This window comes from Oncorhynchus keta, chromosome 5 (assembly GCF_023373465.1).
Source record: "Oncorhynchus keta strain PuntledgeMale-10-30-2019 chromosome 5, Oket_V2, whole genome shotgun sequence".
In the NCBI taxonomy this organism is placed as follows: Eukaryota; Metazoa; Chordata; class Actinopteri; order Salmoniformes; family Salmonidae; genus Oncorhynchus; species Oncorhynchus keta.
This window is the reverse complement of record NC_068425.1, coordinates 6,959,530-6,973,684: the sequence shown is the minus strand read 5'-3', so window position 1 is coordinate 6,973,684 and position 14,155 is coordinate 6,959,530. Positions and strand designations below refer to the sequence as shown.

Below are 14,155 nucleotides of genomic sequence, written 5' to 3'. Positions count from 1 at the left end.
GTCAGGGATTTACCAACTCACCGGACACATGGCCACTCTTAATGTCTCCTTTGTGGTACATCTTCTGTGTGTAATTGTTCTTTACCCGGTTGTTTATGCTAAATGCAGTAACCAAAAGGAGCAAATGCATTATCTTCATCAAACTCGCCAGACACTCAATGATCTTTCCATGATAGGTCAATTTATGTAACCTGTTACAAATGGACCTTATAGGCAGAGACATATTTAGAAATATGGCTCTGAATATAGGCTTTAGCATACTGTGATAGCACAATTTATTTATTCTAGATGAAAATTGATTATTGGAGCTTAATTCATTCATACATTTAGTTATTTTATTGAGATATGTGTATTATGTATGTGGTATAGCAGAGGAGACCAAGAGGCTGTATCCCAGAGGTGGAAATGATAATGGTCCGAGGGATTTTTACAAGAAATCAAAATTGCCAAGAACACACGTGTGAGTGAAAGTGGCACTACTTTTAGTTCATTTCTGCAAAATATGTACTTTTGATGATTAAATTAAATGTACCAAGCTTCATATGTTTATGTTATTTATCCGTGTTGCAAATTATTTCGATGTAGGCTATGCTATTTAAATGAAGATACAAACACGCCTTACAGTGGTTGAAATTGTGCGAGCAATTTTGTAAAATTCTGTGGTGTGATGCAACCTTGACATACAACGACTTTTTCGTTTAAATGTTATACTAAATGAGATGTTATTCCTACTAACAATTGCATATCAACATCCTCTTCAATGAAAAACAATAAACTCCTTTACAATATTCTGAATTCCAGCCATACTTTCCCGCCCTTTCAGACATCATCATATCACTGTAAAACATTGTTGATTCAGATAGTTATTACTTCTAGCAAGTACATATTTACTGGATATCATGCAACATAATTATAACTCCACATTCTGAATGTTAGTTCAATGGAGTATAGCTTTCGCTAACCGTGCTGTTACTCTTCAGTCTCTACAGTGGAAAGATAATAGATGCAGAGGTAACATCAACTCACATATCTGGATAAAAGTCCAATAAAAACACACGAATACGGAATACTTTGACAAATGATCTACGTGATAGACATATTTGACTCACAAGTGGGTGTAGGCCCAGATTCAAAAGCACCCGAAATAGCGTCTCCAATTTAAGCACTAATGTCAAGGTAAGCAGTATTGTCAAGGTATATACTGCCTGTGCACTGCATAGGCTACCAGTGTCTTATTCTGAAAACCGGGTGCAGAAAGGAGCTCGTCTACGAAATGCAATAAGACCACTAAAACCCGTTTCTAAAATGAAATATAGTAATGTTGAGTATGTAGTTGATATAACCCATACGACGTTGATCTGTATCTTTAAAAGGGAATATGAGGTCCAGAAACCACGTTTACCCTTTAAGCAAGTGGTTCCAACTTAGTTGGATACCATAGTTTCCGTGTGTAAATGAAAAGGTGATGCGTTTGCGAAGACGAGATTTAAACGCAATTGTTTCCGAAGTGAAAGGACAACGAAATGTTTGAAAAGAAATGCACATTAATTTACGCTGTTGTCTGACTAAAATAGATTCACAAGTTAATGTTTTTAATCTAAACCATGTTCCTGGTTGGTAATCCAATATTTCAAAATAAAATAACAAATCAGTCAAGAATTGAACAAGTCTTCGAGGGATGCACCTGTCCTTTTCGTGCGTTGTCTCCAGGCCGAAAAATATACTGTCAGGTATGAAAGCGCCTGTCTACCGGGACTTCCACCTTTCAATTTCGGAAAACCTTTCAAAATCATTGTATAAAATATCGACACAGATTGCAGCATGACAGAACTCTGGATTTCGAGAAGAGGATCGATCACTTTATCTCTGTCCTTTGAGTAAAACTTATTTTTTTTCCGGAATTATACAAAGTATAGGCTGTCTTTCGGAAGTTTTGCACCTCGGTTGATAGCGAACAGACAGCGAACTACAGTAGACCTACGATAAAATGGGTTCGATAAGCTTTTGGATGTGCTTGATCCTGACGATTTGCACCTGGCATAAAACCTTCGGATGCACTTGGATGAGGACACTTCCTATGTCTCGGAGCATGTTCCAAGTGTTCAGCAACAACACCATAACAGTGCTTCGGGAAATGGTAGGATACTGTAATGTTTATTTACTTGTTCCTGGTCATTGAGCAGTTGTCATCTATTCAACATTTAATGTGCTGCTGTGTTTCATTTGATTCAGTTACTCGTTTATGTATACAATAATAATATTGCAATCATTTGATTCTATTTTTTGGCATCTCAGGGTCATGTGGTCTCTCGAGAACCTCAGATCACTTTCCCTTACGAGGAATACAGACATGTCGATCATTTCAAGGTAAGACATATGCATAGCCTACACTATTTTAAAAGGGTTTTGGTTCAACGTTTTTTCTCATAGTGTAGGCCATATAATTAGGTATTAACGAATGTGCCAAATTTGCTATACTTTTCTGATATTCATAAGCCATGTACTAATAGAAATCACTCTTCTTCTAGGATGACGACAAGATTGTCTTCATTTCGCAAACTCTGAACGCTATTGAGAAATTGTACAGAAGTGATAACTATGATTATTTCTGGGACCAGAAAGTAGTTGACGAGTTTATGATTGACCTGCATCGCCAGACCTCGGAGCTGGACCAATGTGTAAGTCTATGTGATTTTTGATTTTCTATTAACATTAATGCAAAAAGGCAAACATTATCCTATATTTTTTAGATTGCCATATAATGTGATTTAAACGAATCATAACATACCATTAATGACTTATATTTTGTTCCAACAGGTAAAGGCTATAAGAGCTGCACTACCAAAATCTGACAAAGGAGTGAACAAAAATATGAGCCTTCACTTCAAATTCCTGAAGAATTACTTGAAACGCGAGGTATGTCAATTTGTCTTACCAAGAGAGTGCATTCACCAAATAAGGATATATTCATATGTGATGACAACACATGTGTCTATTCTAAAATATTACATGTGTGTTTCGTTCATGCAGGAATACAGCGCAAGCGCCTGGGAAGGCATAAGGAAAGTGGTGCTGGCACACATGCTAAGACTAGTCACAATAATATTGACTAACCAATGAACCTCGTGTGTGTGTGTAGAGATTATTTATTTATACTTCTATTTTTTCAACTATTTATTTACACGGTTATTTTTATATATGTTTTATTTATTTATTATGTGAATTCACAACTCTGCGAAGTAAAACACATTTTATACCGAATAATGTATTATGTGATAGGTATTGTTAGGCTATAGAAAATGTAACAACGTTTTCATGCATTGATTTTTGTATTTATGAAGACCATTGCATGCTGTATTTATTATTGCAACAATATTGGAAACGTTCGTTATTGTAACGATTAAATACATTTGAAATAAACTAATGTGACCTCTAACAGCTGAAATATATTTTTAATCTAACATATTTACATATGGACCTAATAAAAGGTCCTTAGATAGGCCTGATAATGTCACACAGTGTTGTTGTGTCTTAAAACTTGAAGGCTGATGATATCACACAACCCGTGCATAACGGCTGGGAAACCCTTTAAATGCGTCCACAGTGGGGGCAAGATAAGAAGACATTTCAGCACCATGGCAAACACACAGACAGGATCGGACATGATTACAGCAATCCTGAATGAATCGCGAATAATGATTAGTGAGAAAGTTAAAGACGCACAAATATCATACTCCCAAGACATGCTAACAGCATTACAGTAACTGCCGAGGTTTGCATTTTTATGGAGATGGGGTATGATATTTCAAATCAAATCAAACTGTTTGTCACATGCACCGAATACAACAAGTGTTGACCTTACCGTGAAATGCTTACTTTCAAGTCCTTAACCAACAGTGCAGTTCAAGAAGAGTTAAGAAAATATTTACCAAATAAACAAGTAACAAATCATTCAAAGCAACACAATAAAATAACAATAACTAGGTTATTTACAGGTGGTACCGGTTCTGAGTCAGTGTGCTGGGAGTACAGGTTAGTTGAAGTCATTTGTACATGTAGGTAGGGGTGAAGTGACTATGCATAGATATTAAACAGCGAGTAGCAGCAGTGTACAAAACAAATGGAGGAGTGGGTGTCAATGTATTGGCCATTTGATTAATTGTTCAGCAGTCTCATGGCTTGGGGGTAAAAGCTGTTATTAAGGAGCCTTTTGGTCCTAGACTTGGCGCTCTGGTACCGCTTGCCGTGCGGTAGCAGTGAAAACAGTCGATGACTTGAGTGACTGGAGTCTCGGACAATTTCATAGGCTTTCTTCTGATACTGTCTATTATTATATAGTTCTCGAAAGGCAGAAAGCTTTGCCCCAGTGATGTTCTGGGCCGTACCAACTACCTTCTGTAGCGTCTTACGGTTAGATTAAGACCAGTTGCCATACCAGGCGGTGATGCAACCGGTCAGAATGCTCTTGATAGTGCAGCTGTAGAAATGATTGAGGACCTGGGGACACATGCCAAATCCTTTCAGTCTCCTTAGGGAGAAAAGGGTTTGTCGTGCCCTCTTCACGACTGTCTTTGTGTGTTTGAACCATGATCGTTTTCTGGTGATCTGGACACCAAGGAATTTGAAACTCTCGACCTGCTCCAATACAGCACCATAGATGTTAATGGGGGCCTGTTTGGCCCGTGTCAGCGATTGGGTGCAGAGATGTAGCGGAGTCAGGCGCAGGACACAGGTTTGAGCAACACAACTGAGTTTACTCACAAAAATTCAAGCAATATTTCAAATAGGAAAATACATACAAACTAACACCTACAACAACCACTAAGACACCAACAATCACAGACAGAACAGAAATGTATGCCAGAGGGTTAAATAAGGAACCTGATATGGGAATTGAAACCAGGTGTGTGTGATACAGACAAAAGAAAACGAAAATGAAACATGGATCGGTGGTAACAAGAAAGCCGGTGACGTCGACCGCCGAACACCACCCGAACAAGGAGAGGGGCCGACTTCGGCGGAAGTCGTGACAGCCCGCCTTTTTCTGTACTCCACGATCAGCCCTTTGTATTGCTCACATTGAGGGAGAGATTGCTGTCTTGGCACCATACTGCCAGTTCTCTGACCTCCTCCTTATAGGCTGTATGGTCGTTGTGGGTGATCAGGCCAACCACTTTGTGTCGTCAGCAAACTTAATGATGGTGTTGGAGTCGTTTTTGGCCACGCAGTTATTGGGCGAACAGGGAGTACGGGAGGGGACTAAGTACACACCCCTGAGGGGACCTCTGTTGAGGATCAGCGTGAGAGATGTTTTGTTGCCTACCCTTACCACCTGGGGGCGGCCCATCAGGAAGTCCAGGATCCAGTTGCGAAGGGAGATGTTTAGTCTCAGGGTCCTTAGCATAGTGATGAGTTCCTGGGAAATCAGTATGTCTTTCTCATCAGACTTGTTAAAGAAAAAAGCTTCTTCCAGTTTGTTGTGAGTAATCACTGTTCTGATGTCCAGTAGATATTTCCGGTCGTAAGAGACAGTAGCAGCAACCGTACTAACATTGAGGGAGAGGTGTGGTGCCAAGACAACAACAAGTTAAAAAATAAATGACAAACACATAAAAACAATCTATTTGTGCATCTGGGTAGGCATATAACGTGAACGTCTAGCAAACGAAAGGCAGCGAGTTCGTATCTCATCACAGACAACCTTATCATTTTAAGTAACATTGTAATGGTAAGAGTTTATTTTGTCCTTGTGGTATAATATTTTAGCTTCTGTAACTTTCTCACTTATTATTCAAAGATTCATACATGATTATCAAAAATTATTGTAGAATCCACATAAATGTAGAAGTGCTTAGAAGCATATTCTTATTTTGTTTACAGTAAAAGTGACTCCAAAATGACACAATACATGATCTACCATTAATTTCTATTGGACACAAAATAAATCTGAAACTCAACCAAAACAGAAAATGCATCCAACTAGTTTGTAGAGTCGCAAACTGGATTTAGTCATTGGGTGCTATCAAAATGGGACCAAATACGTGTTACTACTTCAATACACATATAAGTTAATTTCTCCCAATACTTTTGGTCCCCAAAAAGTGCTGTAATTACAGAAAATATTTCAGATCTCCCCAAGGAGATGTGGGTGTGGAGTCAGGCGCAGGAAAAACAAGTTCCGAAAGATAAGGGCGTTTGATTGAACAAGTTCAAAATAACAGGACTCCGGACTACAACAGTAGCCACAAACCATACTAAAACACAGTCCAGGGAAAAAACACCTGTTATTAAAAAATGACGTTGACGCCGGCCTCGAGGACGACCCAGAGGGCGAGGCACAGGGCTATCAGAATGGAGGCGGTGGAACTCACCCAGCAGAGATGGGTCCAAGATGTCCCCCACCGGCACCCAGCACCTCTCCTCCGGACCGTAAACACGCACTGAAACGGCGACAGGTCCGTGGAGGAGTGGCGAAGTGAATTCTGGGCCATCTCAGCCCATGGAACGAACCTCGCCCATTCTCCAGGCCGGTCCTGTCAATATGACCGCAGAAACCTGCCCAGATCCTGGTTCACTCTCCCCACCTGCCCATTACTCTCAGGGTGAAAACCAGAGGTCAGGCTGATCATGACCCCCAGACCCTTCATGAACGCCTTCCAAACCCGGGAAGTGAACTGGGGACCCCGATCAGAAACTATATCCTCAGGCACCCCGTAGTGCCGGAAGACATGTGTAAACAGGGCCTCGCAGTCTGTAGGACCTTAGGGACACCGGGCAAAGGGAGGAGATTGCAGGACTTATAGAACCAATCCACAACTACCAGGATCGTAGTGTTCCCCTGTGACATAGGAAGATCACTAAGAAAGTCCACAGACAGGTGTGACCAAGGCTGCTGTGGAACGGGGAGGGGCTGTAACTTCCCTCTCGGCAGGTGTCTAGCAGCCTTACACTGAGCGCACACCGAACAGGAGGAAACATAAACCCTCACATCCTTAGCCAAGGTGGGCCACCAGAGCTTCCCCCTAAGAGCACGCACTGTCCTCTCGATCCCCGGATGACTAGAGGAGAGTAGCGTGTGGGCTCACTTGATCAATCTATCACGAACACCAAGCAGGACGTACCTCCGACCCGCTGGACACTATGGTGGAGGAGGTTCGAACCGAGACGCCCGCTCGATGTCCACGTCCACCTCCCATAATACCGGTTACACCAGAAGCCGGAAGTATGGGGGTGGGATCGATGGGCCGCTCCTCAGGTATCATAGAGATGGGACAGTGCGTCTGCCTTCGCGTTACGGGAACCTGGTCTGTATGAGATAGTGAAGCGAAATCTGGTAAAAAAAAACATCGCCCCACCTTGCCTGACGAGGATTCAGTCTCCTCGCCGCTCAGATGTACTCCAGATTACAGTGGTCAGTCCAGATGAGAAAAGAGTGTTTCGCACCCTCAAGCCAATCTCTCCACACCTTCAGAGCTTTTACAACAGCCAGCAACTCCCGATCCCCCACATCATAGTTTCTCTCTGCCGGACTGAGCTTCCTCGAAAAGAAAGTGCAGGGGCGAAGCTTCGGGGCGTGCCCGAGCGCTGTGATAGCATGGTGCCAACACCAGCCTCGGATGCGTCTACCTCCAATATGAATGGTAAATAGGGGTACACCAATACGGGAGCATCGGTAAACAATGACTTCAGACGACCAAAAGCTCTGTCCGCCTCCGCCGACAACTGCAAGCGCACCGGCGCCCCCTTCAGCAGTGAGGTAATGGGAGCAGCAACCTGCCCAAAAGCCCGGATAAACCTCCTGTAGTAATTGGCAAACCCTAAAAATGGTTGCACCTCGGAGTCGCACGGCCGCAATGCGGTCACACTCCATCACCACCCCAGATGTGGAAATGCGATACCCCAGGAAAGAGACAGGCTTGTTTGGAGAACATACATTTCTCGGCCTTGGCGTACAGGTCATGCTCCAACAGTCGTCCAAGTTCCTTGTGCACCAGAGACACATGTGCGGAGAATGTGGCGGAATAGATCGTTATGTCATCAATGTAAACCACTACACCCTGCCCGTGCAGGTCCCTGAGAATCTCGTCAACAAAGGATTGGAAAATGGCTGGTGCTTTTTTCAACCCATACGGCATGACGAGGTACTCATAATGGCCAGATGTGGTACTAAACGTGGTTTTCCACTAAACTCACTCCTGGATTCGCACAAAGTTATACGCGCACCTAAGATCCAGTTTTGTGAAGAAGCGTGCTCCGTGGAATGACTCCACCGCCGTGGCGATGAGAGGTAGCCGGTAACTGAACCCCACTGTGATGCAATTTATTACAGGACCCTGGACAACAACAGCAGCCACAAGCCCTACTAAGACAGTCCAGGGAAAAAACACCTGTTCAAAAATAAACAAGAGAAAACGCAACCTAAAACTAACTGACAGTCAAACGAAAACAATCCCGAACAAAAACCCATAGGAAATGGAGAGATGAAATATCCCCCTAGTTAACCAAAATGAAACCAGGTGAAACACAAAACAGACATAACCAAAAGAAAAGGGAAAAGGATCAGTGGCAGCTAGTAGATCGGCGACGACGACCGCCAAGCGCCGCCCAAACAGGGAGAGGAGCCACCTTCGGTGAAAGTCGTGACAAAATACCCTCAAATTAAAGTTGACATTAACCTCATAGTCATGGATCAGACAGCAAGTGCATCGGTGATGTTGTACCCACAGCGTTTATTAAAACATTCCCCAACCAGAAACCGTGGATTGATGGTAGCATTCACGCGAAACTGAAAGCGCAAACCACTGCTTTCAATCAGGGCAAGGTGCCCGGAAACATGACCGAATACAAAAGGGTAGCTATTCCCTCCACAAGGCAATCAAACAAGCTAAGCGTCAGTATAGCTCAAAACAAATGCCCCAGACACTGGGGACGAAAACTGTCCCGCAAACTCCACGAACATAAACCAACACGTTCGTCTACACCAAACACAAAGGTTACAATAATTAATCCCGCACAAAGATACGGACGGGCCGGCTGACTAATAAAGCCCAACTAATTACAACCAACTCAAAACAGGTGTAACCAATAAACACATAAGGAGGGGGAGGAAAGAATCAGCGGCAGCTAGTAGGCCGGCGACGACGAGCGCCACCCGAACGGGAAGGGGAGCCACCTTCTGTCGGAGTCGTGACACAACTGGCAGGTCAGCTCTTTCAACAAAACCTGACACAATGGAACACTATCACATTAGGGGAGCTGCAGGTCCTTCTTGCTAGACAAAATATGACCTATTCGGAATGTGGAGGTTCTTGGTGATGTTGTTCATTGCATTGCACAGTAGGCTATTTATTACCTTATTAATCATAGTATCCGTGTAATTCATTGTAGTAATATTATTCACAAGGAAATTCATATTAAAGTTGTTCTTCAAACAGCTGGATGACTTCTTCAAACAGCTGGATGACTTTCTTTCACATGAGGTAAAACATCTCCTGTTTACTGTTTTTTTTTTGGGGTCCCTATACCTATGATGGAAGCCTATGTGTGCCATGTTTAATTTTAAAATGAAATCAATTATATTTGTTTCCTGCTTTTTCTTTCAGAAATCAGTTCGTGCCCACGGGAGGTCTTAAGAGTTGAAATTGAGGGCATCCTGAGACATTCTCAGAAGAATTTAACAAAAATGCCAAGAATATACGTGTCATGGTAGCATGTTGTAGTTACATTTTGCATAAAAGTTTATGAAAACATGTGTTATAAGTAATATTGTTCTTTCTAAGTAATAAGTTCTAGATTGAACCAAAAAAGGTTTTATTGTTTTTTTTTCATATATGGCACCCCAGAAGGTTCTACATAGAACCCTTTTCTAGAGTGTGTATAATATTTGAATAAACACACGCACACACAGCTTATATTTGTTAGAAATGTGCTAGTAATTTGTAAAGATGTGTGACCTGAATTAACCGATTAATGAAGACGAATTTCTCAATGAAATGTTACCATAATACCATACCAACATCATCTTCAATGAAAAACAACAAACGCCTTGAGAATACACTTTTAGACAAGACATCATATGACTGTGGAATTCTTTTACTGTAAAAAATTGACTATTCATATAGTTATTAATAATATAAAGTATATACTGTATATTATGCAACATAATCATTATTATATTTTGAATGTTAGTTCAATGGAGAATACCAATCGCTCTTAAAACAAAGCCTATACTCTTCAGTCGCTGGGGAGGAAAGGTAATAGATGCAGAGGTCCCATCAACTTACATGACTGGAGGAATAAATAAAATATGTGTTTACAAGTCCATTAAAGACAAGACTATTGAATACTTTGACATATTATCTACGTGAAAGACCTATCATACGCACACATTCCTATTGGCCCAGATTCAAAAGCCCCCGCAATATAGGCTCAAATTTAAGCACTATTCCCAAGGTCAATACTACCTGTGCACTTCATAGGCTACATAGACAGTTGGGGTCCACAAACCACAATTACCCTTTAAGCAAGTGGTTACAACGTAGTTGACACCAAAGTTTCTGTGTGCAAATGAAAAGGTGTTGCGTTTTCAAACATGAAATACTTTGGTTTTCGAAGTGAAAGGCCAAACTAAATGTGTTCTACATGGTGATATTTATTTATGCCCATAGTCCGATAGATTCACATGTTTATTTTTTTTTTCATCAAAATAATCCTGGTTGAAATGTCAAAATGTCATGATAAAATAGCAAATAGCTCAAGATGTAACAATTATTCGAGCGATGCACCTGTCCTTTTGGTGCATTTTCTCCACACGTACAACAACACTCAGGTATGAAAGTGTAAGGGAACTTCCACCTTTCACTTTTGGAATACCTTGCAGACTCGTTGTATAAAGGATCGACACAGGTTGGAGAATGGCAGAACTTGGGTGGCAGAACTGGTATTGTTCAGTCAGGAAGAACACTTTATCTCTTTATCCGTTCCGGAAAACTTACCTTTTTGTCGGAATTATACGAAGTAGTCTATCTTTCCGAAGTGCACCAACGTTGATTGCGGACAGACCGAGAACTACAGTAGACCTACGCTAAAATGGGTTCAATCAGCTTTTGGATGTGCTTGGTCATGACGATTTGCACCTGGAATAAAACCATCGGATGCACATGGATGAAGACACTGCCTCGGTCTCCGAGCATGTTCCAAGTGTTCAGCAACAACACCATAACGATGCTTAAGAAAATGGTAGGATATAGGGTCATGTTTATTCACTTGTTCCTGGTCATTGAGCTCTTGTCTTCTTTTCAACATTTCATGAGCTGCTATGTTTCATTTAAACGACCTGACTCCTTTTTGTACAGTAATAACGATGCAATATTTTGTTTATATTTTTTGGCATCTCAGGGTCATGAAGTCTCTCGAGGACCTCAGATCACTTTCCCTGACAAACAATACAGACAAGTCAATAATTTCAAGGTAAGAAATATGCATAAAACATGTTTCGTACTATCCATAACTTTTTTTTCTAAGAGTGGATTAAACACTGAATTCGGGAAGTATTCAGACCCCTTCACATTTTCCACATTTTGTTATGTCACAGACCATTTATAAAATTGATTGCAAATAAATAAAAAATCATCATCAATGTACACACAATATCCCATAATGAAGAAGCAAAAACAGTTTTTGATTTTCATAAATTAGCGAAAATGTCGAAAAACATGTTTTGGCTTGGTCGTTATGGGTTATTGTGTGTAGATTGATGAATGAAATCATATTTATTAAATTTGAAAATAAAGGCTGTAACGTAACAAAATGTACAGATAGTTAAGTGTTCTGAACACTTTCCGAATGCGCTGTATATAATTAGGTTATAACGAATTTACAAAATTGCTATACTTTTTTTGTTATTTTCCATCAATTCATAAGGCATACACTAATTCAAATCACTCTTCTTCTAGGCTGACGAACAGATTGCCTTCATTTCGCATACTCTGAACGCTATAAAGAAATTGTATAGCAGTGGTAAATATGAGTCCACCGCCTGGGACCAGAAAGGAGTTGACAAGTTTATGAATGACCTCTATCGCCAGACCTCGGAGCTGGATCAATGCGTATGTCATTTGTGATTTTCGCCTCTTAAAACATTAATGCAAAAAGGAAAACATTATACTATCCTTCTTGATTATAATATAAGTAGTTACATGTTATTCAAAACATAATATTAAATGAATGATTTGTTATTTATCCTAACAGGTAAAGGCTATGAAAACTAGACTATCAAAATCTGTCAACAGAGTGAACAAAAAGATGAGCCTTCACTTCAAGTTCCTGAAGCATTACTTGAAACGCGAGGTAGGTTGATCCATTTGTCTTACAAAGAGAGTACATTCACCAAATCTGGATGTATTTATGTGATGATACAACATGTGTCTATTCTCAAATCTTAACAAGTGTATTTCATTTATGCAGGATTACAGCGCAAGCGGCTGGGAAGACATAAGGACAGTGGTGCTGGTACACCTCCAAAGACTAGACACAACATTAAGTAGCCAATGAGCGTTATGTGTGTGTTGTGTACATATTTGTTATTTATATATATATTTATCTATTCATATTTCTAACTATTTTTTTACATGTTTACTCGTTTGTTTTTTTAACGTATTAATTTATTTTGTAGTCATGTATTCACAACTCCGAGGAGTAAATCATTTTTTCATTCTGAATAATGATGTGATTGACTTAGGCTATACATAGCCTAATGTATCAATGTTTCCGTGCATTTTTTTTGTATTCATGAAGGCCATTGCAGACTGTATTTATTATTGCAACCTGATAGGAAATGTTTGTTATTGTAATAATGAAATATATTATAATTAAATAAATGTGTCCTTTACAGCTGTAATCTTTTTTAATCAACTCAATTGTAATTTATCGCATACACACATTTAGCAGATGTTTTAACGGCTGTAGCTATATGCTTGTTTTTCTAGCTCTACCACTGCAGTAATATCTGACAATACAAAACAATACACACAAATCTAAAAGAAAATGAATGGACATAAGAAACATAGAAATATGTCGGAGTCCGGAGTATATATACACAGTACCAGTCAAAAGTTTGGACACACCTCAGGGTTTTTCTTTATCTTTACTATTTTCTATTGTTAAACAAATACACATCTATGTTATATTTGAAATTCTTCAAAGTATACACCCAGCTTGGATGTCAGCTTTGCACACTCTTGGCATTCTCTGAACCAGCTTCAGGAGGTAGTCACCTGGAATGCATTTCAATTAACAGGTGGTCCTTGTTCAAAGTTAATTCGTGGAATGTCTTTCCTTCTTAATGTATTTTAGCCAATCAGTTGTGTTGTGACAAGGTAGGGGTGGTATACAAAAGATAGCACTATTTGCTAAAATACCAAGTCCATATTTCTGTCAGGAACAGCTCAAATAAGCAAAGAGAAGTGACAGTCCATCATTACTTTAAGACATAAATGTCAGTCAATGCGGGAAATTTCAAGAACATTGAATGTTTATTCAAATGCAGTTGCAAAAACCATCAAGCGCTATGATGAAACTGGCTCTCATGAGGACAACCACAGGAAAGGAAGACACAGAGTTACATCTGCTGCAGAGGAGAAGTTCATTAGAATTACCAGCTTCAGAAATTGCAGCCCAAATAAATGCTTCACAGAGTTCAAGTAACAGACACATCTCAACATCAAGTGTTCAGGGGAGACTGCTAGAGTCAGTCCTTAATGGTCGAATTGCTGCAGAGGAAACACTACATATTCCCAATTCGATATGTCGGCCAAAGGTGTCTATGATTACTGGGGAGAAGACTGGAACTGATGACATCGCACAACTAGCGAAAATGCGTCCAACACAGGCGTGTCATGTGACGTAAGAAGACGTTTCAGCACCATTGACAGGTATCACTACTAGTGCAAAAACCCATGAAGACGTCAGCGACTTCAACACTTTGAACATAGTCACACGGCAAAGATTCTACCAGTGGTTCTGTGTTGTGGCCGTAGCCCTGTTGCTACTGTTATTGTCCTGCTTACTAGGGTACCAATTCCCTAGTAAAATATATAACTATATATTTAGTATAAACTATAGCTATATAGGTAAATATAGCTCTCTGACTCTTTGG

General features: G+C 40.3%; 2 protein-coding genes across 2 annotated transcripts; both read left to right on the top strand.

Annotated features, from left to right (window-relative positions):
• Window positions 1-1,987: 1,987 nt before the first annotated feature.
• LOC118384765 (interferon a3-like) lies at window positions 1,988-3,130 on the top strand. The gene is made up of 5 exons (XM_035771504.1): window positions 1,988-2,137; window positions 2,296-2,367; window positions 2,529-2,678; window positions 2,818-2,916; window positions 3,031-3,130. The coding sequence occupies exons 1-5, from the start codon at window positions 1,988-1,990 to the stop codon at window positions 3,118-3,120; spliced, it is 561 nt and encodes a 186-aa protein (XP_035627397.1). The 3' UTR covers window positions 3,121-3,130.
• A 7,713-nt stretch (window positions 3,131-10,843) lies between these two features.
• Window positions 10,844-12,602, top strand: LOC127929992 (interferon a3-like). Its single transcript, XM_052518611.1, has 5 exons — window positions 10,844-11,274; window positions 11,398-11,469; window positions 11,955-12,107; window positions 12,250-12,348; window positions 12,466-12,602. Exons 1-5 carry the CDS (start codon window positions 11,089-11,091, stop codon window positions 12,550-12,552), a joined length of 597 nt encoding a protein of 198 aa, XP_052374571.1. The 5' UTR covers window positions 10,844-11,088; the 3' UTR covers window positions 12,553-12,602.
• The last annotated feature ends 1,553 nt before the right edge of the window (window positions 12,603-14,155 follow it).

Coding starts and splice junctions, on each gene's coding strand:
- LOC118384765 (XM_035771504.1), top strand. CDS start 1,988: ATGGGTTCGATAAGCTTTTGGATGTGCTTGATCCTGACGATTTGCACC. Junction 2,368..2,528: donor GACATGTCGATCATTTCAAG/GTAAGACATATG, acceptor CTCTTCTTCTAG/GATGACGACAAGATTGTCTT. Junction 2,679..2,817: donor CCTCGGAGCTGGACCAATGT/GTAAGTCTATGT, acceptor TTGTTCCAACAG/GTAAAGGCTATAAGAGCTGC.
- LOC127929992 (XM_052518611.1), top strand. CDS start 11,089: ATGGGTTCAATCAGCTTTTGGATGTGCTTGGTCATGACGATTTGCACC. Junction 11,275..11,397: donor TGTTTATTCACTTGTTCCTG/GTCATTGAGCTC, acceptor TTGGCATCTCAG/GGTCATGAAGTCTCTCGAGG. Junction 12,349..12,465: donor AGCATTACTTGAAACGCGAG/GTAGGTTGATCC, acceptor TCATTTATGCAG/GATTACAGCGCAAGCGGCTG.